This window comes from Morus notabilis, unplaced genomic scaffold (assembly GCF_000414095.1).
Source record: "Morus notabilis unplaced genomic scaffold, ASM41409v2 Scaffold276, whole genome shotgun sequence".
Taxonomy (NCBI): Eukaryota; Viridiplantae; Streptophyta; class Magnoliopsida; order Rosales; family Moraceae; genus Morus; species Morus notabilis.
In genome coordinates this window covers 104,134-130,806 of record NW_010361626.1, presented here as the reverse complement: position 1 = coordinate 130,806, position 26,673 = coordinate 104,134, and the positions used below count along the sequence as shown (strand labels likewise).

Below are 26,673 nucleotides of genomic sequence, written 5' to 3'. Positions count from 1 at the left end.
ATGCCATTGAAAAAGTAATTTTTTTTTTCTATCGTTAATTTTAAATTTCTAATTTATGTCACTAAAAAATATTCTACTAAGTTGGATTATTTTTCATATTTTATAGATTATCTTTTATATTTTGTTGAATTATCTTTTTGTAAGTTATTTTTTATATTTTGATAGGATATTTTTCATATCTTTATGTTTATTTCTCAACTTTTTTTTTTTTTTGAATTCTCTCTTTTCTCTTTCTTCTCTTCTCTATGCATGGCCACCAACCTCCAATGAACTTTTGACATCTATGGGCTCATCGGAAAGCTCTCGATGAGCTGAGTCTGGAACCGTGCCTTGTAGCTGCCAGTTCTGGAGGAGGCTACACTTGCAGGCAGAAATTACAAAACACTTAAAATTTCAGATCTTTATATCTATCGTCTGACCTTTAATTGAGGTGATTTCGGTCTCAATGGGCAAGCAAAGTAATAAGACGAAGAGAACCGAACCAGTTTCCCCGACCGAATCTTACTGGAGCACCGTTGTTGAAGTATCGCCCAAATCCCATTGAGCCATCGTTGGATTTTACTTTTCGGTGGGTGATTGTGTGCACCGCCAGCATCAAATGCTTTAGAGGGTGACCACAAGTCAATCTAGTCCTAAAGCCGTGAAAACATAGTTTGCCGAGGAATTGAGGACCTCTGTTGTCACAGTCATCGTAGCACCGTTTTACTAATTTAGCCGTCTGATCATCGTGATTTACGTGTCAATTCAAAGTGAGAGGGAGAGAGACAAAGCGAGGTGAGGAGAGGGAGAAATTTGGAGGAGAGAGTGAGAGAAAGATATGGGTAGAGTGAAAGATAGAGAGAACGAGAAAAGAGGAGAGAGAGAGGCGTGGGAGGAAGAGCAGTTGTCAGAGAGAGAGAGAGAAAAAAAGGAAAAAAATAATTAAAATGGCATTAAATTTTTTTAATGGCATATATAATATGATGGTTTAAAATAATGGTTAATATTGTAATTTACTCTTCTATATGTATGTAAATATAGATATAGAGTATTAGATTATAAATATGTACGTATGTAGGTATATTAAAAGCGACAAAGACAGAAGCTCATAAATGTCTTTTACATAGTATCCAATTTTGGTATTACCATGTGCATTTTGCGCACTTGAAATCTGTTTGATTTATGCAACTTTTTCTTTTTTTGCTGCTGTTAATTTACGCAAGTTGTTCTTTATTATTATTATTTTTTCCCCAAAGAAGTTGTTCTTTATTATTAAGTCACTTTGTCATTATATTATATTTTTTCAAGGCACCACTTGTCATTATATTATTAAACTACTTGTCGATATTTTTTTAGTACGTCGTGTTATATTAAAATATGCGTGTGATACCTCATATTTTTTATAATTTCATGCATGTATCTTGATATTTTACAAAATATTTTTTGATACCAAAAACAGTTTTTTGATATATGACAATGTCAAATTATTACATCTTTTTTTTATTGCATCTTTTAATCTTTGATTTTTATATATTTTCAAATATATCTCCTTAAATACTTTTTTTAAGGTTATTTAAAATATTATTTTTTAATTATCTTATTAAATATATTTATTTTTAAATGTGTCCCTACATAAGCATCTTTTACTCATGATCATAAAAAATTTCAACTTTAATTGTAAAATATTTTGCACAAATTTTTTCTTTAAGTATTTATTTTATCATTTTTTCCATGTCTTTTACTTTATATTCTTCTCCCACTTTTATTTTTATTTCTTTTATCCTTTGTTTTTTCTTCTTTTTTTCAGCAATTTGTATAATGGTTGTTCACTAGTCATTGTTTAAAATCATGACGGAATGGGTTGAATTTTCAAAGGAAGTGGCAAGCTATTTACGTTGGCGGCTTCCCTATTCACAAGAGCAAATCCGATTGCCTCGTGAGTTGACGGTCGGAAGAAGGGGGGCTTGAAATTTGGTGAAATTATTGAAAAGGAAACACTCATAAATTAAATGTTAGTTTGGTGAAATTATTGAAAAGTGGTTATGTTCATATTTCAATACAGTTAAAGCGGGCTTGAAAGCTCCATCTAACTAAAGCATTACACGTTTAGCTAAAAAGTCTAAAGTAGAACAGAATTTGAATACATAATAATATGAAGGGATGATTTCAATTTAGTAACCTATGATAGTGAAATTGTCTTTTAATACCATGTGTTTTTAATAATTATAAATTGATATCTCAATCATGTAAAAAGTTAATTTTTGGTACCTTGAAGCCTTTTTTTAAGACATAAAAATGTTAAATTTGTCCTTTTTAGTAATTTTTAAGTTTAGTTGACTCGAATTTTATTTTTAAGATTTTTAAAGCCATAAAGGTTGTTTGGTTACCGGGATAAGTTTTTTTTTTTTTTTTAAAAAAAAAAACCTTTAATAATAGTAAATTTGGGTAGACAAAATCAAAAAGGGAGTTACTCTGGTAGTCTGTCATATCTGTAGTTTCAATTTTTTATTGTTGGATATGGTCAAAATCACATCAGATTAAAAAAATATGCAGAACAGATAAATTGTAATATAGATCCAACGGCTGAAAAATAAGAGATTACCGATAGTCTATTTTTGTAGGTACTACCAGAGAAAATTCAAATAAAAAATTATTAAAAAGGACAAATTCGATATTTTATGTCCCAAAAAAGGACTTTAGGGTGCTAGAAATCAATTTTTCAAAAGATAGAGGTATTAATTTAAAATTTTAAAAAACATAGGATACTAAAAGATAATTTTACTATAACACATGGTACCAAATTGAAATTATACCTATTGTGAAACATATGAGCTGATTGTGAACCTTTTCTCTACTGGTATGCTCTTCGCCTTGTGCTGTTTGTGTGGTGTATTTGTTTTGTTTGAAGATTTTTTTTGATAGAATGTTTTGTTTGAAGATTGAAACTTCTGGAATATGCTAACTGCTAATTGTTGTTTTAATTCTAGTTAACAAATAATTGTGTATATTGCACGCTACCATTGGAATTGATTTTTTGCCAGAAACAATGTACATTGAAGATCGGAGAGTTTGTTTGCAGCTTTGATGGGTTGCTCGAGGAGATATTTGGTTGGAAGATTCAAACCATGATTCAAATCATGGTTCATAGTTCGTTACAGTATTTTCTCTCATAAAAATATACGTAAATCGAAAATGATTCTAATCACATAATTCTAATCTATGAACCAAATGTCTCCTAAATTTTGTGCCCGGCCCGACACTAGTCTTGTAGGCTTTAGAATCGAATTGGGCCGATCCTCTCTTTTAGAATTGGGTCAGCCCGACAAAAAATGTACAGCTTAAATTTTCACCTCTAATCAAAATCCATGACTAGGTATCAAAACAAAGCATATATGTGTAGACGTACACAAATATTCTTGATGAATTCTAATAGAGGACACCATTAGTATTTTTGAACAGTAAATGAGTAAATATAAATGCAAATTTTTTTACAAAAAACAAAATTATATAGATAATTTTTTTTTTTTTTCGTTTTACCTATTACAGAATTTCCCCAAATAATTTGAGACAAACTTATAGATGCCAACAGATCTATAAGCTCAATACAATTACAGTAAAATGTTATTCTGACAATTTTTTCTTAAGCTACAAGTAAGAGAAAGTGGAAGAGATGAATAACATAAAAACCAAAACAAACAATAAAGTAGAAACAGAGTAAGAAAAAGGGCGTGAGTGGAAAAGAAAATTAGTGTTTGGAAGTCACCTTCAGCCACCTAATACAACATTACTTATTTGTCCATTTTGTTCTTAGGCTCCAAATAAGAGAAAACAGGAAAATAACAAGTAAAAACCACCAAAGATGAAAGACATCAATAAAAACATAATAACTTGCTGCATTACACTTTTAAATAAACTGGAATAATAAAAAATTGTGTTCGTATTTCTACATTTTTGTTATTCCTTTATTTGTCCTTAAACATAATAGATTTTAGTTGCTTACTCATGAAACCAAATTTGATATAGCAACCTACATATAAAGCTACGTTGTAGCCAAGAAAAAGGGGGAAAAAAGAGTCAGAATATATATATATATATATATATATATCAGAAAATACATGTACTAGGCATCTAAAGATAGCTTACGAGCAAATAAAGATAACATGAAAGTTAAATTCAAGAGTACGAAGAAACAAACAAAATTGTGAATTTATGAAAATATAAAAATACTGCCGGTTGCTACCTAAAATTCTAGTTTTCTAGTCATTGTCATGAAGAATACACAAGAAAAAACCATGCAAATAAGATAAGGGAAGGGGTCGGCGGTTATATTCTAAGATCCAGAAGAATCAACATTATTTCAAGAGGCTAATGACAATTTAAGGTGAAAACTGCATTCAACTTTATTAGCAGAAAAACTGATAATTTATTTTTTGTTTTTATTTTGTTTTTATTTTTGCTTAAACTGACAACTGATATACAACAGTCTTAACAACTTTTAACCCCAAATATGTCTATTGCCGAATGGCAAGAATCTTTAATAGCATCAACGCTCCTACTTTGTCTCATAGAGTTCTATACTCTCATCACCCAATATATAAATGGAAAACTTTTCATGACTACTTTGACGTGGAGAAATTTAAAATGGCGGGTTTGAACTTGAAACTTCACATATTCTTAAATATTATCTTATCCATCATCATCATTTGCTCTCCAGCCTCTAAATCATTCTCTACCAAAAGTTTCCTTAAATGTTTCTCTTCTCATCTAAAACACAACTCTGAAAAGGTCCCAATTTTTTCGGAGATAATTCTAACTAAAAACAGCTCATCTTACTCCTCAGTCTTACAATCTTCTATCAGGAACAGAAGATTTTTAAAAACGCCGTCGCGGTTAAAACCCGAAATCATTCTCACCCCGTTCCACGAATCCCACGTCCAAGCAGCAGTAGTTTGCTCCACGCAAAACGATATCCAAATCAGGGTTCGAAGCGGGGGACACGACTACGAAGGCTTATCTTATGTCTCCGATCATTTCTCTCCTTTCATGATCATCGATCTAAACAATTTTCGTTCCATTAAAGTAGACATAGAGAAAGAAGTCGCTTTTGTCCAGGCTGGTGCATCTGTTGGAGAGTTGTACTACAAAATCGCCGAGAAAAGCGGAGTTCATGGATTCCCGGCGGGGTCGTGCCCCACAGTAGGAGTTGGAGGACAATTTAGTGGAGGTGGTTTCGGAACAATATTCAGAAAATATGGTTTAGCAGCGGATAATATTATCGATGCGATAATTGTCAACGTTAAGGGAGAAATTCTTGATAGAAAGTCAATGGGGGAAGATCTTTTTTGGGCCATTAGAGGTGGCGGAGGGTCGAGCTTTGGAGTCATTCTTTCATGGAAAGTCAAGTTGGTTCGCGTTCCTCCAACTGTTAGCATATTTCACATCCAAAAGACACTTGAAGAAGGTGCAACCAAGCTCTTTCATTAATGGCAAAGGACCGCCAATCACATCCATGAAGACCTCTTTCTTCACGCTACGACCGGAGTGGCAAGTACAAACGAAATCAACCGGAAAACCATTAAAGTTTCATTCACGTCGTTGTTTCTCGGAACAGCTCAGAAGCTCGTCTCTTTAATGGAGGAAAGCTTCCCAGAACTAGGCTTGGAAATTAGCAACTGCACAGAGATGAGTTGGATTCAATCTGTTCTTTATTTTGCGGGGTTTTCGACCGATGATCCTCTAGAGGTTCTGCTCAACAGAAATATGACGGCCGGTTTCTTCAAAGCCAAATCAGATTACGTGAAAGAAGCCATTTCAGAAGCTAGTTTAGAAGTTATATGGAAGAGACAGATTGAAGATGAGGGATCGGTTTTGATTTGGACACCTTATGGTGGAAGGATGAGTGAGATTTCGGATAGCGAAATAGCTTTCCCACATAGAAATGGGAATTTGTACGGAATTCAGTACTTAGTTTATTGGAGTGAAGATAACGAAACTGCAAATCATATAGGATGGATGAGAAGGTTTTATAGTTATATGGAAGCCTATGTTTCAAAGTCTCCAAGAGCTGCTTATCTCAACTACAGAGACATTGACATTGGCAAGAATGATATTGGTAATACAAGCTATTCAAAAGCGTCTACTTGGGGGGTCAAGTATTTCGAGCATAATTTTAAGAGACTTGTTAGTGTCAAAACCAAAGTTGATCCTTGCAATTTTTTCAGGAATGAACAAAGCATTCCTGTCATGGAATCTTAATATATATATATATATATATATATGTGTGTGTGTGTGTGTGTGTAGAAAATAATTCAGCTGGAAACAATTTTTTCAAGATGTTATGTTTGTTTGGTTATAAGCAAGTTAATTGTTGTTTGTGGTTTCAATTTTTGTCGTACACTTCATTAGCTATCTATCTGTTTCGGCATATAATAAGTACGGATGTTCTCGTTCTGCCAAATTTTGTCACTCATTACCTTGTTAGTTAAAGCGAGACTCGTGAAATTTGTTTTCCCTATCTTCTTATTTATTTAATGCTTATATAGTGTGTATGTATCTGTATTATAATCCCAAAGGACTGGCCCCGGTTCTCGCCCGCCCCAAATTGTGAGACAAGAAGTCATGAGTTCAAGATAGCAAACATTATTCTTCTAGTATGAACTCATATATGTGAAAGAAATGCATATACTATTATGACTTCATCCGTTTCACCATTCGAATCATAACTTAAACTTTTTATTATAGTGTTTTCTCTCACATAAATCTACTTTTCAGCTCAAATTCTCAATTAGAACAAGCGCCTAAGTATGCTCTAATTCATTCCACAGAATCCGCCAAAAAAAAGAACTAATCAAGAAAGATATAGTGGTAATTGGATATCATCAAAAAATCAAAATCATTTTGAAACAATGCCGTATGCATATAATTAAATAAAATGAACGTAAGTATGATGCCACATACGTATCCTTGCATAAATATGATACATATATATACTGTAAGGTTTGTTTTCTACGGCATGTGTTATAAAAAGTGTTATAACACTTTCAGTAACACTAGTGATTAATAGTTATTTCTAAATTGAACAACAAATAACTAAGCATGCAGAAAATAATGCTGGAAAAATAAAGAACACTAGAAAATAGTATCGCGATTCGGTGCGCACACGCCTAGATAATAAATAATCTACGAAGATCAAAAGATTACAAAATACCGGTCGGTTTTACACACTCCAAGACTCCCTCCTTAACGATGTCACCACTGTGAAGAATCTTTTTAGTGGTCTTATTTAACGGGCACTACTCGTCTTTGAAACTGCAAACAAACTTCCTTCGATTGACAGACTTTCTCCCAAAAGCAATGCGTTCTCCTCTCAAAAACACACTTTTGCACTCTCTTTTTCAAGGGCTCACATACTGAGACTTTTTCTCAAGAAGTTTCTCTCAAAAACTCACACTCATGAGCAGCTTTTTCAGAATGACACACGCCCCCAAAACAAAAGTCCAACCTGTTCTCAAAACGACAACAATCAGCCCCACTGCAACAATCAATCAAAAATACTTTCCATAAACAACCTCCATCCCATATCTGCTAGAATCACAAGACAATCAAATCTCTGAAATTGCCTTCCCAAAAACTGCTTTCCTTCTAAGGAAGAAATCATTCCAAATCTGGCGAAAATAACCAGAAATAGAATCTCCATGAACTGTTTGTACCTGTTTTTTGAATGTTTACAATACATTGCCAACACAAAAAACCCAACATATACCGCCGTGAGCGAGTAAAATGTCTTGCAGAAAAACAATATGCGATAAGAGCTAGCTAATTATTCTTGAGAGGAGCAAACCTGAGTTTGTTGTGAAATAGAACGAGAAAAAAGCATTAATTGATCCCTAATTAAACAAAATCGCTACTGGGGTTAGCTGCAATGGAGGAGGTAATATCATTTTGAGTAAAACGGTTGCTACTAGTTTTATCTTCAAAATCCAAATCGCTGAGATAAGTTGGCTTTGATCTAGCAGTGTCTATTAAATCAATGTCTCCGGCAAGCATTCCGACGACACGTGACATTGGCGGCCGCATCGTTGGCGAGGCTTGAGTGCACAAAAGAGCTACTCTTATCAATCTGACGGCTTCCCTTTCATCAAGATCCGCCAAGGCTGGATCCACCATGAGATCCAAACTTTCGTTATTTTCATGTAAACTCCACGCCTGTGAAAATGCAAGTAGTTTACAGCAGGATTGATTAATAAACTCTCTTGGTTACTTCCTAAAACCTGCAATATGCTTGGTTTTGACGGATATAAGAGTATCTACAATCCAATACCAAATTTTTATGTCAATACAAAATTTGTTGGTTATTATGTAAAAAAAAGCATTCTCCATTAAGGTAAAATTCGATATTATGGCTGAGGTATTTAGAAATAGTGAAAAAAAAAAAAACAAGATTTTTGATATATCAAGTTTTACCCAAATTCTTAAAAAATAGAAAATAAATCGCGCATTTAATCTTAATGAAGGAAATGTATAACTGTCTCTATAAAACAAAACGCTTATATTTTTTAAGATTAAAATACAACATTGTCCCCTTAACTTTAAAGTCATTTTTACTTTACCCTCTTAAATTTTAAAAACTCTCAATTCGCACTTAAACTTTGAATTAATCCCACTTAAACCTTTCTTTTAAAATTTATAGAAAAATGGAGTGTTAAATAAGATCACATGGTTCTTTTCATTCATTTTTAAAGAAAATTATAAAAGACGAGGCTAAGTGAAACTAATTTAAAATTCACATAGCAAATTATATAATTTTTAAAGGGTATAAAGTAAGAAAAACTTTCTACCTCCGCCACTAAAAAGTATGACATGCTATGTTTCGTACCCGTTCAAGGAGATAAATCTTTTCATTGTCCTGGGTATAGAAGTTTGGCCGTCCACTAACAACCTCCAAAGCAACGATACCGAATCCAAAAACATCAGCCTTCTCTGTCAAATGGCCACGCAATGCATATTCTGGAGCCAAATAACCTCTACAACATCACAAAATGTTAATTCAGTTCCATAACCATAAGGTAACTGAGATGTTAAGGCAAGAATTGGTTAAAAAACTTACATTGTCCCTGCAACTCGTGTGCTCATGTGGGTTTTATTGTCATCATAGAGCTTTGCCAATCCAAAATCTGATATTTTGGGACAAAGTTGCTCATCAAGCAAAATATTACTAGCTTTAACGTCTCGATGCACAATCCTTGGTCTGGATTCCTCATGAAGATAAGCAAGTCCTCTTGCTGTTCCCAAGCATATATTGAAGCGGGTCTTCCAGTCCAGGTGCAAGTCATTCTTTCCTGCAGTCGTCAACGTGCGGAGTGATACTTTGTTCTCTGGGATTCAACTTGTAAATGTAAGGTACTCAATAGATTTGTATATACCAAATAGTGCTTGATCAAGACTTTTGTTTTTAAGGTACTCGTAAACTAGGATGCGTCGATTTCCCTCGATGCAGAATCCGTTCAGTTTCACTAGATTGCGATGTTGCACGACAGATATTGTGACAATTTCGGATACAAATTGTTCATTTGCATGATGAGATCCTACTGAAAGTTGCTTAACAGCTACTTCTCTCCCATCAGAAAGCGTACCCTATAAGAGTAATTAGACATTTCAATACAAAGAAAGGAAAGCTAAATGTGAAATAAAGTCATTATGCATACTTGGAGCTATTATTTTCAAGCAGAAAACTATGTTTGATCATCTCGATCGACCTTATAAACACGGCCAAATCCACCCTCTCCTAGCTTATTTGAAGATGCGAAGTCTCCTGTGGCAGCTTGTAGTTCAGAGTAACTAAAAGTATCGGCGTTGTGGCAGCCTATTCCAAGAAGTCCTGCATATTTAAGCCAGAATATAACATATAAAAATACTGAGATTATAACAAGACTAGAATTTTAATTTATTTGAATGCTTTTACCTTCCTCATCCTCATTGTTTGATTTTCGCCAAAAATAAAGTACTGTTAGTACCAACATAAGACCCACAACAACCACAACAGGGACCGTAATACCTATAATCAACCCTGTGTTGTTGTTCTTGTCTCCTTGAATATGTGTTAAATGATCTGAGCAATAAAAAAGTAAAATTTTTCAGTAGAAATAGGAGAAATGAAGCATGTTAAACCATCATAATATAGATACAACTTTGTACAAATATTACCTGAACTAGCATGAAGAGCCGCTATCAAGGGACCGTAGTAACCTTGCCTCGGTATACAGCAGGTTCCCTTACCAGCCCAGAACAAATGGATTTCAAGATAGTTCTCCGTAACGGTAACAGTGAAGTTCTTCACTTTTGCTTTCTCTACCCCACCAGCTTCCTTTGCAATTTCAAAGTCCTTTTGTTCTAGGCGTCCCTGAAAAGAAAATGATGAATAAGTGGTTCAAAAACTGTATGGGAAAATCTTTGCTCTCTGCAGTTGATTATAACTTGTAATGCACGGTACCATAACTTCCTTTTGGTGTAATTTACCATTTATTTACCTGAATATAAATATCAAATACGCGTCTTGCAAGGCCTGACCATGTCTTTGAGTCCCGATTTGGAAAACCAATTTCTGCAAAGTGCAAGGTTATAGTGTAATTTCCATTCACAAGGCCAAGACCATAGTATCTTAGTGATCCTGGGGTCATCCTTGCTGTTTGGAAAAGCACTGGGTTCTCATTGCTGCCAGTAACTTCTGCCTTCGTGCTTTCGAGATCTAGATCACCTCTTTTGTCAGCAAACAAACCCACCTTGCTGACTGCCCACATCTCATTTATTACATAAAACTTGGCCGGCCCAAGAACAAACTCGTCAGCTTCATACACTGTGCCATCATGTCCTTTAAACTGAGGTCCACCACACTTGATTGCGAAGCTTGTATCTGAATTTTTCATTAGAAAAAAGTATTATGATTGATGTTACATGAGAGAACAATGCAATAGTTTTCACTTCAATTCATAAATGAATTTTCACGAATAATTTGTCAAATAAAAAGTAATTTACGGCGGGGGGGATTTCTATTGCATTGAAAGTTTCTTTGAAGACAGTACAGGTCAGAAAGAACTCTGCAAACAAACAACAACAACAGTTACTTCTTCGAAAGGTAAGAGACATTTGTTTAGGGGGGAAAAAAAAAAGAGTTGTCATTTGTAGGAGTCTTCCACTCACGCTCTGCTTGAGTTATCCAATGTGAAGTTGTTAGCCACTAAGTTCCTGCCAAAAAGGGGAAGAAAAAATCTAATTACTATTGCAAAAAACTGAAGCGGTGATAATCATGCAAAAATATGCACACCCCTACACTTTACGGCTCCGTTTGGTTGGACCCTGGAGGGATGGAGAGGAGGAAGGATGGAAAGAGTTGGAAGGACGGAGAAGATAGAAAAAGAGGATTATAAAAATCTTTTATATTGTTTGGTAAAAGAAAGAGAAAGTTAAAAGATGATAGTTATTTGGTTAATTACTATATTATCTATTTATACAATATGTTATTATTATTTTACTATATTGTCCTCTTCCTCTCTTCCTTCCAACCAAATACCGACTTGGTCCTCTCCCTCCACCTCTCTCCTTCCACCCGTCTTACTCCCTCCATCTCTCCCTCCATCCAAACGCATTGTGAGGCATGGAGAAGAATCTTTGAATATTTATAACAAGGAGGTAAAATTTGAAAGAAGACATACAAGTGCGATAGCGAGCCGACCCATCGTGGCAAGCGTCCCGACAGGAAATTGTATGACAAATCTCTGCACATAAAAAAGTGTCCAACCATGAGTAAGTAGATATTATATGGTGCAGAAAAAATAAAAAATAAAAAATCAATCCGTTTATGTACTCTACCGCATGTTCTTTACAGAATAACACCATTGAGGTTTCTGTAAGCAGCTTTATTAGTTAGCAACTAAGGTTCAAGTTTACTAACCAAATAGTGTAATTAAGGTAATTCTAATTCCTAATAGCGAAGTAAACAGTACTTGAACAGAAGCTTGAATTCCTTTCCTTATTCGTCTTCTTCAAACCAGGTCTCTTTTAAATCACATTTCAATGCCATAAGTAAGTAGTCCTGGCCCAAGTATCCAAATAAGCGAAATGGAAGCTATAAAGTTTATATCCTTTTCTATAGGAAAAAAGTACTTCAGTTTAAATACGACATAATCGCTTCTTGGATTCTGTAATATTGTTATGTTCTATGAATATTAAAGCAGTTGACTCGTCATAATATACATACAAGAACTTACATATTATCAAGATTGGGACTCCATTCATCGGGAAGGGATCCAGATAGGCTATTGTTTCCAAGAAATCTGGCCATTTCAGTAGTAGCATAAGGTCAAAACCAAGCCACCCGAAAAGTTAAAAGGACAAGAACAAAAGAAGTGATCAGTTTAATTTGAGGAAGCTCTTAGGTTTCGACATATGAATCTGGTTGAAGAAAAAAAATCTAAGAGATTATAATGAAAGCAGTAATCTTATTTACAAGTATGTCAGATTACTCAGGTTGAACAGCAAACTAGGAATCGTGCCTGTTAACCTATTGAAACTCAAATCCCTGCATATATCCATGAAAAAAAGTTAAACAAGTAACAAATATAATGACGACTGTATTTTTTTTACTAAGCGGTGTGCCCTTGCGACTTGTGTTTATTTCTCTATTAGAACATACAGTGTTTTTAGACGTCGGAGTTCGGTAATAGGAGGTGGTATTGGACCAGAAACCAATGCATTTCTTAGAATTCTGTCGGAAGAAAAGAAAACTAGCAGTAAGTTAAATGGTTAGGAGGATAAATGCATGAGAAAGTATACTATAGAAAATAAGATGATGTACATCTGACATGGAATCAAGGAGTTCTTTACTTACAACTCAGTTAAGTTCTCCCAATTTTGAACAAAATCAAGGGTAGAACTTCCGGTGTATAAATCGCCAATTCGCCTGCATATGAATTAGGAACAAATAAAATTAATATTTGGTCTTGTTCCTACAGGGGAACTGGGAAGAGAGATCAATAAGAGAAATTTTCCTATCTCTCTACATACTTACAGGGATTCCAATGAGGTCAACTGAGAAAAACTGGATGGTATGGGACCTTCAAGAGAGTTACCTTGTAAAGTCCTACAAAACATTTGAGACTTGTAAAACTAAGGGGCTGTTTGGTGCATAGGTTCATACACTGGAGCTGATTTAGAACCGGCTTTAATTGATGTTTGGTAGACTAATTTGGTACATCAATTTGGACTGTGGAGCTCCTTTAGAACCGGCCTAAATTGGCAATTTGCGGATTTACTCCCTTATATCCAAGGAATCCTAACCGAAACATCAGTTCCGGTTTACTCTCTCAAACTGATGTTTTCAAGACGTATCCAAGCACAATTCGGATTTTATTCTTTGCTCGAATTTACACTTTAACTACATATTTAAACTCCAGTTCGGATTGCAATATAAACCGTACAGTTCAAATTTTACAAATCCAAAGAAAAAGTTTAAAAACTTTAAAGTTTGAACCAACGTAACAAACAGATCCTAAAATCTCATCACATAAGTTCTGGTCTATATACATGATCAGAGATTTCCTATACTCACAAATTTGTCAACTTTGTCCAGTTGCCAATGAAGTCTGGTATCTTCCCTGAAAGAGGAGTGTCCAAAGCATCCCTGATATTTGACAACATATAAATAGCTAAGACAAGTGCAGCCAAATTAGTCTTTTGGCATATGAAAGTAGTCGAATTGCATTCCTTACAAGACTCGCACTTTTCGAAGATTACCAAATTCGGATGGAATTTCACCGCTTATTCCAGAACTGTCGATGTAACTGCACAAACAAAATTGAGATGAATGTGGTTTTCAAGACATTAGCACAGAATAGCTTACTAGAATGATGCTTAAGGTGAAGTGGATTTGGAGTGAACAAATACTTTTAACCACTCAAGTTTGGAACACCTTTTAGCATCGACATTATTGTATAAAACTTCAAATTGAACCTTAAAAGATATAATTTCAGTTTCATAATTAAGGAGCATCTAATTGCAGAAAGCAATGACATTGGCCTTCCTATTAAAACACACATAAATTGGCCTATTAAATAGTGAAGCCTCTATAGTACACCTTCAATATTAGTTGGCTGCAAGTATATTCAACTCATAGATGTCAAATCCTGGCTAAGATTTTCATACTAGAAACTCTACATCAAAGCTACAATAACTAAGAAAACTTATAAATTGGTAGAGGCACTTTGTAATAATGAAACAGACTTACATTAGCTCAAGGTTGAGCAAGTTACCAAGTTCTGGGGGGAGTGATCCAGATAAATTATTTGATCCCACAGCGCTGAAAAACATATATTAAAGATATATGACTATATGAAAAGCATTTAATTAGGAGTAATCTGTCAAGCAAAAAAAAAAAACAAAAAAAAAAGGAACCAAAGTGATACAATACTCATAATTCAGGGAATAGTGATGATAATGACTCTAAAAAAGTATTTGACTGTACGAAAGCAGTCATTCGCACTGGCAGGGATTACAATGAGTAGTCTTTGATGTTGTTTGCATAGAATGCTAATGGTCAAAAATACTAATTAACCAAAAACTCATCATTAAGTAACATCAAAGTCAAAGCTTACAAGTCAGTAAATACCTAAGTCATAACAATAAGTAATCGTTAAGTAACATCAAAACTATATCACACAACCTAACAAAATTTAAGCAAACTAAATGTGTTGCAGGGTTAAAGTGCGGGAACAGCACTGTGTTTTTTGGCAACACACATTCTAGTCATATTTTGCAAACTAGGTAGTTATACAGCTCTCATGATTTCATAAATCATTGCTCATATATCTTGTAACAAGCTCCCGAAGGCTTTCAAGTTTAGTTTGCATTCGGAACATTTGAAACTTACTACATTTTAATTCAGTGTCATTTCAAATTTTGGGTTAATCTCAGTGGTAGCTTCTGCATTTTGGGGTTTGCCAATTTATCTCCTGAATTTTTAAAATTTCTCGTTTTACTTTTTAAATATTAAATTAGTCTCACTTAATCTCTTTGTTAAATTTTCTGTTAAAAGTGGTTATGAGGTCATTTTATATTTGTCTTTAATAAAAATTCTAACAAAAAAACCATATAATCACACTACTACACTTTTTCCGTCCATTTTTAACAAAAACTTTATCAAATGGGGATAAGTAGGACAAATTCAAAATTCAGGATTAAAAAGAGAATTTTTAAAGTTTGGGCGTCAGATTGGGAATGTAATACCCGAGATTTAATTAAGCCTTAAGCCAATAATAAATAAAGTTAGTAAATTAAATCATGCACCACATTTACCATTTATCGCAAAGTTATTTGTTGGCATTATATTTTATTATTATAGCTATCATATGATTTTATTAAGCTTATAACTTTGCTAATTAAGTTTTTAATGTGCAGTGCAACTAGCTCGATGTGAAAACTCAATGTGCTAAACTTATGAAGCAAAAAATGATATTTATTATGATTATTTAATATGATATTTTACCTCTATTATGATTGATTTAATGATGAATTATTATTATATATTTTATTATATGATTTTATGTAAATGTGTTAAGGAATAGTTGCTATTTTGAGTTTTTGTGGGAGAAGGCTATGTTAGCAAATTGAGTGAACTTTAAACACCTAATTGAAGAAGAAAAATAGAGATTTTAGAGCTGATTTTATGAGGTTATGACAATTGTTAGAGGCTTAGAAAAATCTAGACACTTGTCCTACTATAAGGTCACACTACTTTTGCTTGGTTTCTATCAAGTTTAGACTTCATTTTTGGGTCTATTTCAATAACAACAACAAAAAAAAAAAAACCCTAGAACACCAACCATAGCATTTTCTTCTCTCTTCTCACTCCTTTTCTCACCCAAAACTCATAATCAAACCTAGGTTTTCAAGAAAGAATGACCAAAAAACTCAGCCAGCCCATTTCAACTTGTTTTTCAACCTAGTTCTAAAAAAAAAAAAAAACTATCAAGGTTTTGAGCTTCTATTCACTTGGGAACAAGTTTTTCTTTGAGGTAACTTCTTTCTTAAGTTAGAAACTAAGATTTTAGATATTAAGATGTTAAAATCCTACTTAAGATCTAGATTTTTGATGTGGCTTATCATGCATGTTGGTTGTAGACCCTTAAAAATGAGTTTCTTGAGGTTTTGGTTCAAATATTAGTTTCTAGATGAAATTAATGATTTTAGCTTGATATTATTGATGATTATTTGAAGATAAACTCTTATTAGGATGATGATTCATGTATTTGAGAGTGGGTCTTGAAAATTAAGATCTGCATGCTAGGTATGATGAAATGTTCAACTATAAGTCATCTGTACAGCTTATGTAGATTTTGTTTTCATGCTATATATATTTATGATTTTGACTAATTTTATATTTTTTTATTAAACTATACATCTCAAGTTTTACGAGAGTTTTTGAAACACTCTAAACGGAGTTTTCTACATTTAGTTATGAATTTTATAAGTTTAGCTAAAAAGATGTCATTTTTCTGACGAGATTTTACTTCAATCCAGATTTCGGGCTGTTTTTGGTTAGTTTGAAAAATCTGAAACTTATCACTTATTAGCTCTAAAAATAGGGTTTTTAGTCTACTTTTATTTTCCACTGGTCTCATAATATTTTAAGTTTTGATGAATTGATTATGAATATTTTCGTAACAATGCGCAGTTATGTGTTTTGTTAAATGATTATATGAAGGTGATTTTTGAAAGCTATGTTTTTAAAGGTTAATTAGCACATTGAAGGCTCCCCACAACTAGCTAGTTTGTGCTTGCAAAGTAGTGATCGAAATTCAAGTAAGTAGAGTTAAAGCATTTTCAAAACTGCATCATAAGACCTATTTGACAAAATAACTTGTTCAGAATTGTAATTTATGCAAGTTTATTCTCTTATGAAATTCTTATATGATTATGTTCAAAGATATTCATGATTAATTATTTTGAAAGAGATTATGATATTTGCTTTTATGTTTTTACGTTTTAAGAGATTTTATGGTATGGTATATGGATGAGAGGCTGAGTAAGCAGGGGTGTGAGGAACCGGTGCCCCAAATTAGAGTAACTGTCTCTTTAAGACAACTAGAGAAAAATACTAGTGGGAAGTTACTTGTTGATCACAAGAGAAAGAGATTCTAAAAATCCCGCTTAGTGTTTAAGATAAGAGAATTGGCCAAAATTAGAGAAAGTCATGTATAGAGAGGCTTACTTAGAACTGAAGTTCTGTATCATACCTAAACTAAGAATAAGTATGAAATTTTATGAATAATATTTAACAAAGAGATTTCAGCCACGGAGATTTTAAATACTTACTTTATTTGAAATCTACTTACTCAGTTTTTGCTCATTAATTTTACCTTGTGATGTAGATGATGTTGTTGTTACCGAAGAGTAAAAAGAATAATTTCCAGGATTGGCTGAGTACTCCAAGTCCTACATCTGGCATCATGCTTATATGTACTTCTAAACAATAGATGGGCCCAAAATGCTTTTTTGTTACTATGTCGCTTTTGAATAACGGTTTAATGTCTAAGATTTATGGTTGTAATCATTTTGCGCACTGACTCATTTTGTTCAAAAACATTTACGAAAATTTTGTGATGAAATCAACCACAAGTTTTCGCATCTTAAAAATGACATTTTTTTAAGTATAGAAAGTATGTTTTAAGTAGCACCGCCTCGCTAAATTCGGCCTTAGACCGGTTTAGCATTGGGAGCATTACAGTTTTGGCATCAGAGCCCAGTGTTTTATGTTTCTGAAGACAGTGAAGTACATATAGACAAGTGGTTGGATAAGAAACTCAGCCAATCAGTAATGTTTATGATTTTCAATGTATAGGGGCCCGTTTAGTTCGTTGATTCGAGTTTTTAATTCGAGTTGAGATGTGATTTTATGTGAGAGCTTTTTACTGTAGCAAAAAAATTAGATGTGATTGTTTGTGATAGTTTTTTACTGTAGCAGAACTCGAATTCTAAATTCGAATCAGCGAAATGAACGGGGCCTAGATTAATATCTTTTTGTTTTATATTGCATTTATATGGAAGTAAATTTATTATTATTGGCTTAAACCTAAAGGTTAGAATGAGGTGTTGTAGCATAATGCCTCCTAGAAGATATGCTAGAGATCCCCCGAATGTCGACATAGCTCAAATATTTGCTGAATTAACTGCATTAATTTAGCAACAGGCTGATCAACAGAGACAACAAAATGAGTTTATGAGACAACAAATGCAAATGCAAGCTAAACAGTTTCAGCAACGAACAGAGCAGTTTCATAACATGATGACACAACAAGGAGCCCAACATGCAAATTAGCCTCTACCTCCCCCTTGACAGCAAAGACAAGATAATTTAAAACCTTTTTATGAGCGTTTTAAGAAGCAACGTCCTGATGATTTTCATGGTGGACCCGATCCACTAATTGCTGAAGAGTGGATCAATTCTACAGAAAGTATCTTTGACTACATGGTTATGGAAGATACTCAACGAGTTTCATATGCTATTCAATTGCTAAAGAATAATGCTAGGCATTGGTGGGCATCTCTTAAGTTGACTCTAGCTGCTACCAACCTTACATGGAATGGTTTCAAAGAACTATTTTACAATAAGTACTTAACTGAGCAAGTAAAGAAAAGTAAAGTGGCTGAGTTTGTGGGATTAATACAGGGTACTATGACTGTTGATGACTATGTCACCAAATTTGAAAGACTTTCAAGATTTGTTCCATGGATAGTAGGTAATGACGTGAAAAAGATGAACTTCTTCATTAAGGGTTTGAATGCAGCTATCTATAAGGATGTGAGCATGTCGAGGCCTCAGTCGTTCAGCGAAGCAGTTGAATTGGCTATGATATCTAAGAAGGGTATTAAGAGACAAGAATTGGAGAATAAAGCTGCTTATGCCGCTAAGAATGGCCAATGGAAACCATGAACAACTGCAGCAAAAGGGAAACAAAAGCAAGAGTACTCCAAGTTCTACATCTGGCATCTTGCTTATATTTACTTCCACACAATAGATGGGCCCAAAATGTTTTTTCGTTACTATGTCGTTTTTGAATAACTGTTTAATGTCTAAAATTTGTGGTTGTAATTATTTTGCATATTGACTCATTTTGTTCAAAAACCTTTACAAACAGTTTGTGATGAAATCAACCACAAGTTTCCGCATCTTAAAAATAACATTGTTTTAAGTAGCACAATCTCGCTAAATTCGACCTTAGACCGATTTAACGTTGGGGGCGTTATAGGGAATTATCTTAAAATTCAGAAGCAATAGTAAAAATAATCCTTATTTTTGTTTATATATAATTGAAAGTGAAAAAGTATTTCACTCTTAATACGAGATTGTTTGAGTTAGGGGTTTTTATTGTTAAGATAGATGAATTATTTTAGATCCATCCCCCGAAAGAACTGGACATAATAATTTTACATCATCAACTCAAGTACGAATCAAATAAACTAAATAGATGCATTTAAAATAATCGTATGTTATCCACATCCACACATATATGAATAAAATAAAAATTCACTAATTTCCTTTTCATTTCGTAGGCTTAGCAATCAAAGATTGTAAAGAATCATGTTCTAAATGCTCAATACCAAAGTAGGCTTATAAAGTTGATTATAAATATCAAGGCCTTTTATATAATTACTCGTTACAAATAGAATTTAGACTCTATTCTTTTTCAGATCTCTTCTTTCACTCAGATAATATAATATTTCAAGCCAATGCACAGGAAATGATCCATTTACATTCTATGAAGTAAGTGAAATATAAAATCAAAGTTGATTATTCTCAAATATTAAAAAATTGAAGATCAAAGTTACTACATTTGGATTTCTCTCAGAGAATTATCATTTGGTTTAGGGAGTTTCTCTGGTAAGACCATAAAAATAAACTTCCGTTAGTTTTTTAACGTTTTAACTGTCCTATATGTATTAGATACTGTCTGTTTTACATACTTTTTTAATCTGATGTGATTTTACCTAGATTCAATGCTAAAAAACTTGCACTACCGGTAGAGAGGCTTATCGGAAAAGTTCCTTTTGTTTTATGTAGGGAATTGTGTCTTTTTAGTAGCCAATTTTGCCTAAATCTGACACTATGAGTGATTTGGTGTGATCAGAAAAACACAAAGGTGACTTTGTGTGATTTGAAAAAAGCAGATGATATCGCAACATTATTTATTAAAAACGAAGGGCATAAGATAAAATCGAAACAAACTTTAAATAAATATTGGGGGTGATTTTTTTCCCTAATGCGTCCATGAAGATTTAAAGAATAATTTAGATGAAACCTATCAAATAAAGCTATATGCAGAGGCAACAACTCCTAAATTTGATACTAACTGTTCTTTGTTCTATCCAACCTTACATGGCTTTGATATGTCTTCCATACGTTTTAGGATAAAATATGCACTTAACAAATCAAGAGATTCAAAATTATATCTCAGAAACATACGTTCCCCTATTTAAAAAAAAAAAAAAACAAAGGAATAACATTAAATTAATATTTGCAAACAAAGACTTGATATTAGTGTTTGAGGGTTCAAATCAGACGGTCTGAATCAAAATTTAAATTTTGTAAGAGAAAACATGTATTAGAACTTTTTAAATTTAAATTTTTTTATGAGAGAAAATATTATTTGAACCAAAACCATGCAAACATGCACAAAGTGTCGTGTAACTAGTCTGATAGCTTACAGCATAATTAGATTCTTAAGGCTTCCTAGCTCCTTCGGAATGGTCCCATGAAATGTATTGTGGCCAACATCCCTGAACGGAACCAACAAAACAATGCCCATCAATAATCTACTTGAAATTATGTTGCCTTTGAATCAAAGAATGTTTTATCATTGGCCAATGCATCATGTACAAACTCAAACAACTAAAAAACTTGAGTAATTCACACGTCTTCAAAAGATAATCCTATTCTTCATGATGCTCTTGCAAGACTTTATGGTTTTTAGTTCTCTCCTTCTATTGTCTAAAAGCAAAAGTAAAAACATGCTAAATAGGCTTTTTATATCTGAAAATGCTAACATCATTATTTTTGTCACTCTCTTTGTCACTTTCTACATTCACTGTTTGATACGTGGATTGTATTAATAAGATATATTATTAGTTAAACATAAAATGAGATAATAGAGTCCACGTTTCAAATAGTAAATGCATAAAGTGAGACAAAGAGTCAAAGAAAAAGTGATGCTAGCATTTCTCTTTTTATGTGTAAGATTAATTGCTTTGGTAATAGTCCAATAGAGATTATTTGTGAGTCGCTAATGTTCAGTTGAAATGATCTCTAGCTTGTAAGACAAAACGAGGGAAACGAAGTTGGACAATTTCTTCTTTAAATATACTTACAAATATTGCAGCGCAGTCAAATCTCCAAGGAATGGTGGCAAAGTACCGGTGAAGTAATTTAAGAGGATTTTCCTACATATGTTTGAAGATTCAATTTTAACTCTAAAGCTTAAACAACAATAAAAATGACATGGGGAAAAAAAGCAAAAAATATATATATTTATTTATAGAGGAGTCGATGAATTGAAAATCCATACATGACTGTCAGATATTTCAAAGTTGTAATTTCTTTGGGAATCACCCCTTGCCTGTCCAAAGACTGCACTCTCCTACAAATATTTTACAATGAAATTAAAGGTAAGACATAATAAATTGGCAAAGAGAGTGAGAGATATGACATTGCCAATTTTATTCCTCGATTTTAAATTTGTGTAGAGTACTCTACCCAATCTCATTTTGAGAACTTATAAAGTGAACAATAAGTATGTGGAATTGATTCCAAATATTCAACTCATTCTTGACACAAACATAGAAACTTCTTATGTCATTAAAAAAAAAAAAGGAAAGTTATTTATGTCTTTTTTTCTTTGTTAGGAAATATAAAGTTATTTATATGTGTCTTTTTTTTTTTACTTTGTTAGGAAATATACATGTCTATGTTAGTATTCTATGCACATACGTACCTCTAGTTCATTGCCAAACTAATTTTTCATGCCAAATTCGACAATTGAATACGAAAATCACTCTCTAAAATAGTATTATTTTTCTTGTTACATTTGAAATATGCTATATTTTGTGTCAAATTTGATATATATATATATATATTTGATAATTGATTGCTATTTGCTTGGTGTATTGAAACTTTTTATTTAATTTATTATAGCATTGTCATTTTTAAAATTAAAATTTACCATCACAAGTTCGTGAGCTTATGATTATGACAAAAAAAAGAATGAAAACAAAGATATAGCATTTTAAATAGTGCTATTATTAGAGCATAAAACAAAATAACATAATTTTTTTTTGTGTATTTAATAAAGTATTGACATTGATATTTTGTTTTCGAGATGATTTAATAACTTAAATATAGGAGCTAATCTAATTGGATAAAAAAAAATATGAACTATTAATAATTTTTTATTTTCAACTATTAAATATGTATCGTCTATTCTAAATATATCATAAATTTGCATGGTTGTTAAAAAAAAAAAAAAAGTATATACATACATACATACGAATATATGTGCACAGAAATTAAAACTAGAGAAAAGAAGACATACAGGTGAGTGATGTGGCAAGTCTTATTGTTGTCATAGGTACAGTCACATTTGATGCCTGGGTTGTTATCTTCGTGCTCAATAGCTCTCTCGTCATCGATGGCAGATCCTGAGCACGGCTCTCCGCTGATATTCCACGTGGCGTTTGCTGACAATCGTATCTCCCATTGTTGGAATATTGCATTTAGTGCTCTCACTGCCCTTGTTATAATGCATCACACTATCATCGTTTACATCATCATCTTTATCCTTTAATTAACTACCTCATTCACTTCACCGATTCGAGTTTAGAATTTGAGTTTTGTTACAGTAAAAAGTTATCTGAAACAGTCACATTTAACTTTTTTGCTATAGCAAAAAGTTCTCATATAAAATCACATCTCAACTCGAATCAGCGAAGTAAACGGACTAAAAATTTTTATGCTAAACTCAAAAATATGCCTCTGAACATGAAAGTTTTGGTAAATCTATTCCTTCAATATAAGCTTGAATTTGATCAAAGTTAAACATTAATTAGAGTTGAACGTTAGTAATCATCCCCTTCTCATTCTCTCTCGAAAATTTATGCATTCATATTTCTTCTCACAAATTACAAGATATGTAACCTTCTCTTTTACTAAGTCTAGTAAAAGTTATAAGCACCGAAATGTCAACCTCAGGACTGTGATCCTAAAACTACTTCCCTCGACAAGTCCTCATTGAGGATGGTACCTCACTGAGAACCTCCACCAATGATAAAGAGTAGGGTTTTTGATGCAGCGCATATGGACAGGAGTAGACCAACCGGTTAATCGGTTGTATACTTCCGGTTAACCAGATGATGGACTCCAAATACGACCAGAATTTCAAGAATTGCATTTAAAATTCTGATTTTAAGGTTCCGTTCATTTCACCGATTCGAGTTTAGAATTCAAATTTTATTACAGTAAAAAGCTCTCAGAAAGTCACATTTAACTTTTTTGCTACAATAAAAAAATCTCACACAAAATCACATATCAACTCGAATCAGCGAACTAAACGGGCCCTAAGTTTATTTCTCTATTTTATTGCTTCCCATTTTTAGATAAGCTTAATTCCAAATTTTAGATAGGTTTAATTCTTTTATTTTGATTTCCAATTTAGGTAAGGTTAGTTTCCTTTATTTTAATTCTAAAATCATCTATTTAAGAGTATTAATAGGACTATTATTCTTCAATACAGTTCATTTATTAATTTAATTCAAAGTTTATTCTCAATTTTCAATTATCTCGGTATCTACAGAATCAACGAGTGAATATTGGTTCCTATTCTCCTTGAATTCATGAGCAAATCAATAGGTTTATAGATGTTCTATTTTTGGTATTCTAAATGAATCAACAGATCTATTAATGATATTATAGTTGAATCAACAGATTTAGGCCCCGCTCATTTCGCTGATTCGAGTTTAGAATTCGAGTTTTGCTACAGTAAAAAGCTCTCACAAACAATTACATCTAACTTTTTTGCTACAGTAAAAAGTTCTCACATAAAATCACATCTCAACTCGAATCAACGAACTAAACGGGCCCTAAGAAATTTATCCTTTTTTCCTATTTTTGTTACGCTGGCGCTACATCAGTTGATATCGAAGCCAAAACGTTCCTATACCGATCTCACCAATTTCACCATGTTGCCTCACCGCCATCCGACCGTCCGTGCCACCGCACCTACTGCCTATGATCCCGAAGCTTTCACCCTTCTCAAACAAGAAGTCGAAGCTTTGGAGATTGATTTGCTACGACTCCAAGTCGACACCTTGAGACAGCAAATCGCGGCTCTTCAGTTTATTATTCTGCCATCGGCTGTTGGTGAAGACATCATTGAAGTCAATCCGTTTGCACTGCCACCGACCATTTTCGAAGTTGATTTCGTGGATAATGTCTTTGTTCCTATTTTTGCAGATGAAGGACCAATTTTTGATACTGAAATAGACGATCTAGAAGTTGAATTTGGTCCAATCTTTGACGAAATTGATGACGAACTGGAAGATCAAAAATTAATTTTGAATTGCTAAAAGTGTGGTAACCATCTAATTGTTAAAAGGAGTTGAGTTTCAGGAATTTTATAACTTCAGGGGAATACAATTTGAAAATAATAATAAAATTAATAGATTTTTTTAGGGTAAAAACTATGAGAAATTCAGGGATAAATATACTAATTACTCTATGCAAACTTTAACTCCATTAACAATAAGACTTGATTGCCACTCATTTGTAAAAATTCGTGATTAATTTGCAACGAAAAAAAGCTTCGTGACAAAAGTTCCAAATCACGAAAATTTTATGGGGCACAATACGAACCCCCCTAATAATAATAATAAACTAAATCTAACTTCTAAACTAATAGCTAAAGTTTCTTTAATGATGAATTTTATTTATGCAAGTTTCTTGATGATGAACTTTTTTTTTTATAAGATTAAAACAGGTTGGTTTGAAAAGTGTAGTTTAATTATGTGGTTTTACTTTTTTATTTGAATAGGGAAAAAAATTTGAAATTGTGTTTAGAAGTGTAATGAAAACATTAGCAAACAAAAGACGACATGTGTGTCCATTTATTAATTAAAATAATAAAAATTAAATTTCTTTAACAAATGAAAAAAAAAACGAAAACGTTTAGTTTTTAATTCGAGTTGAGATGTGATTTTATGTGAGAATTTTTTACTATAGTAAAAAAGTTAGATGTGACTATTTCTAAGAGCTTTTTACTATAACAAAACTCAAATTCTAAACTCAAATCGGTAAAATGAACAGAACCTTAAACAAGAAATGATTACAAATTTTAAAAATTTAAAAAAATGGTCATGCAGTAAAAAAAATAAAAAAAATAAAAAAAAAACACATTTTTTGCATAAAAAATGACACGGGGAAAAAGGGACTTTTGGCATCTAAGCATTGCTTTGATGTGTTCAAAATCCAATGAACCCATCAACCAAAGAAAAGCCCAGAATCTACCTCCCTCCTTGATATATCTGATCTAAAAAACTACATTTACCTGGAAAAAAGCGGAGAATTTTATTGAAGTGCTTAAATACAAACGCAGGATCATAATGTTACATACCTTCAGAAGGATCAGTAGTGGCGTTTTGAGCCATGGATTCGCGAGTCAATGATACTGATAAGAAGAAGGCCAAGAAGCAGAGGAGGCTCCACCAAGAAAAACTCATCCTTTTTATTATATAATTATTGTCTTGCCTTTTGAAAACCAGATCAGTTTGAAGAAAAAAAACAAATCAGTACCAGAAAGAGGAAGGGGTTTATCTTTTTTCTTTCTCCTCTCCCTTTCTTTCTTTTTCTTTTCCCTTTATTTTTTATTTTTATTTTTTTTGTGCTTTTCTAATGGAGAGACTTTCTTGGTCAACTTTTACCCTCTCCCAAAATGATAAGGATTTTTACGTAATTGTCTCTAAGCTCACCGTAGTTTAGTAAATATTTCTTAAAATTTTAATTTTGACAATTAAGTTCTAAATTTATAAATTGTTATAAATGCGTCCCATTTTATTAAATTTGTTCAAATTTTTTATTAGATTTAAAAATTAAAAATTAAAAAATTAAAAATTTTGTATTACATTAGAATTGAAATATTAGACTTTTTTGTTAAACACCGTAGTTTAGTAAATATTTCTTAAAATTTTAATTTTGACAATTAAGTTTTAAATTTATAAATTGTTATAAATGCGTCCCATTTTATTAAATTTGTTCAAATTTTTTATTAGATTTAAAGATTAAAAATTAAAAAATTAAAAATTTTGTATTACATTAGAATTAAAATATTAGACTTTTTTGTTAAATGTACTTTTTTAACACTAATTTAACACGATCATAACTAAAATAGGGTATAAGGTTAATGGAGCAACTTCCTAAAATTAAAAATTTGAAAGGTAAGTTGTTAAAATTATACAAGGACAATTATGTAAAATTTCCAAATAATAATATTAACAAATATTTAAGAGGAAAAAGAAATCGCATGTATTGTGTAGAGAAAAGTCCAATAATATCCTTGAATTTTTGTTGCGTACCACGCTTGTCCTTGTATTTTTAACAATCCA

General features: G+C 32.6%; 1 protein-coding gene and 1 pseudogene across 1 annotated transcript; one reads left to right on the top strand and one right to left on the bottom strand.

Annotated features, from left to right (window-relative positions):
- The first annotated feature begins 4,620 nt into the window (after positions 1-4,620).
- On the top strand, positions 4,621-6,234 carry LOC112092012 (annotated as a pseudogene).
- An 810-nt stretch (positions 6,235-7,044) lies between these two features.
- LOC21408591 (probable LRR receptor-like serine/threonine-protein kinase At1g56140) lies at positions 7,045-25,918 on the bottom strand. The gene is made up of 24 exons (XM_024167078.1): positions 25,686-25,918; positions 22,614-22,806; positions 21,591-21,662; positions 21,394-21,465; positions 20,734-20,805; positions 14,258-14,329; positions 13,743-13,814; positions 13,583-13,654; positions 13,043-13,114; positions 12,863-12,934; positions 12,668-12,739; positions 12,482-12,553; positions 12,243-12,308; positions 11,688-11,750; positions 11,176-11,220; positions 11,011-11,072; positions 10,506-10,888; positions 10,183-10,378; positions 9,941-10,087; positions 9,735-9,856; positions 9,402-9,612; positions 9,086-9,317; positions 8,855-9,002; positions 7,045-8,184 (listed from the first exon to the last, which is right to left on the bottom strand). Exons 1-24 carry the CDS (start codon positions 25,789-25,791, stop codon positions 7,870-7,872), a joined length of 3,009 nt encoding a protein of 1,002 aa, XP_024022846.1. The 5' UTR covers positions 25,792-25,918; the 3' UTR covers positions 7,045-7,869.
- Positions 25,919-26,673: the final 755 nt, after the last annotated feature.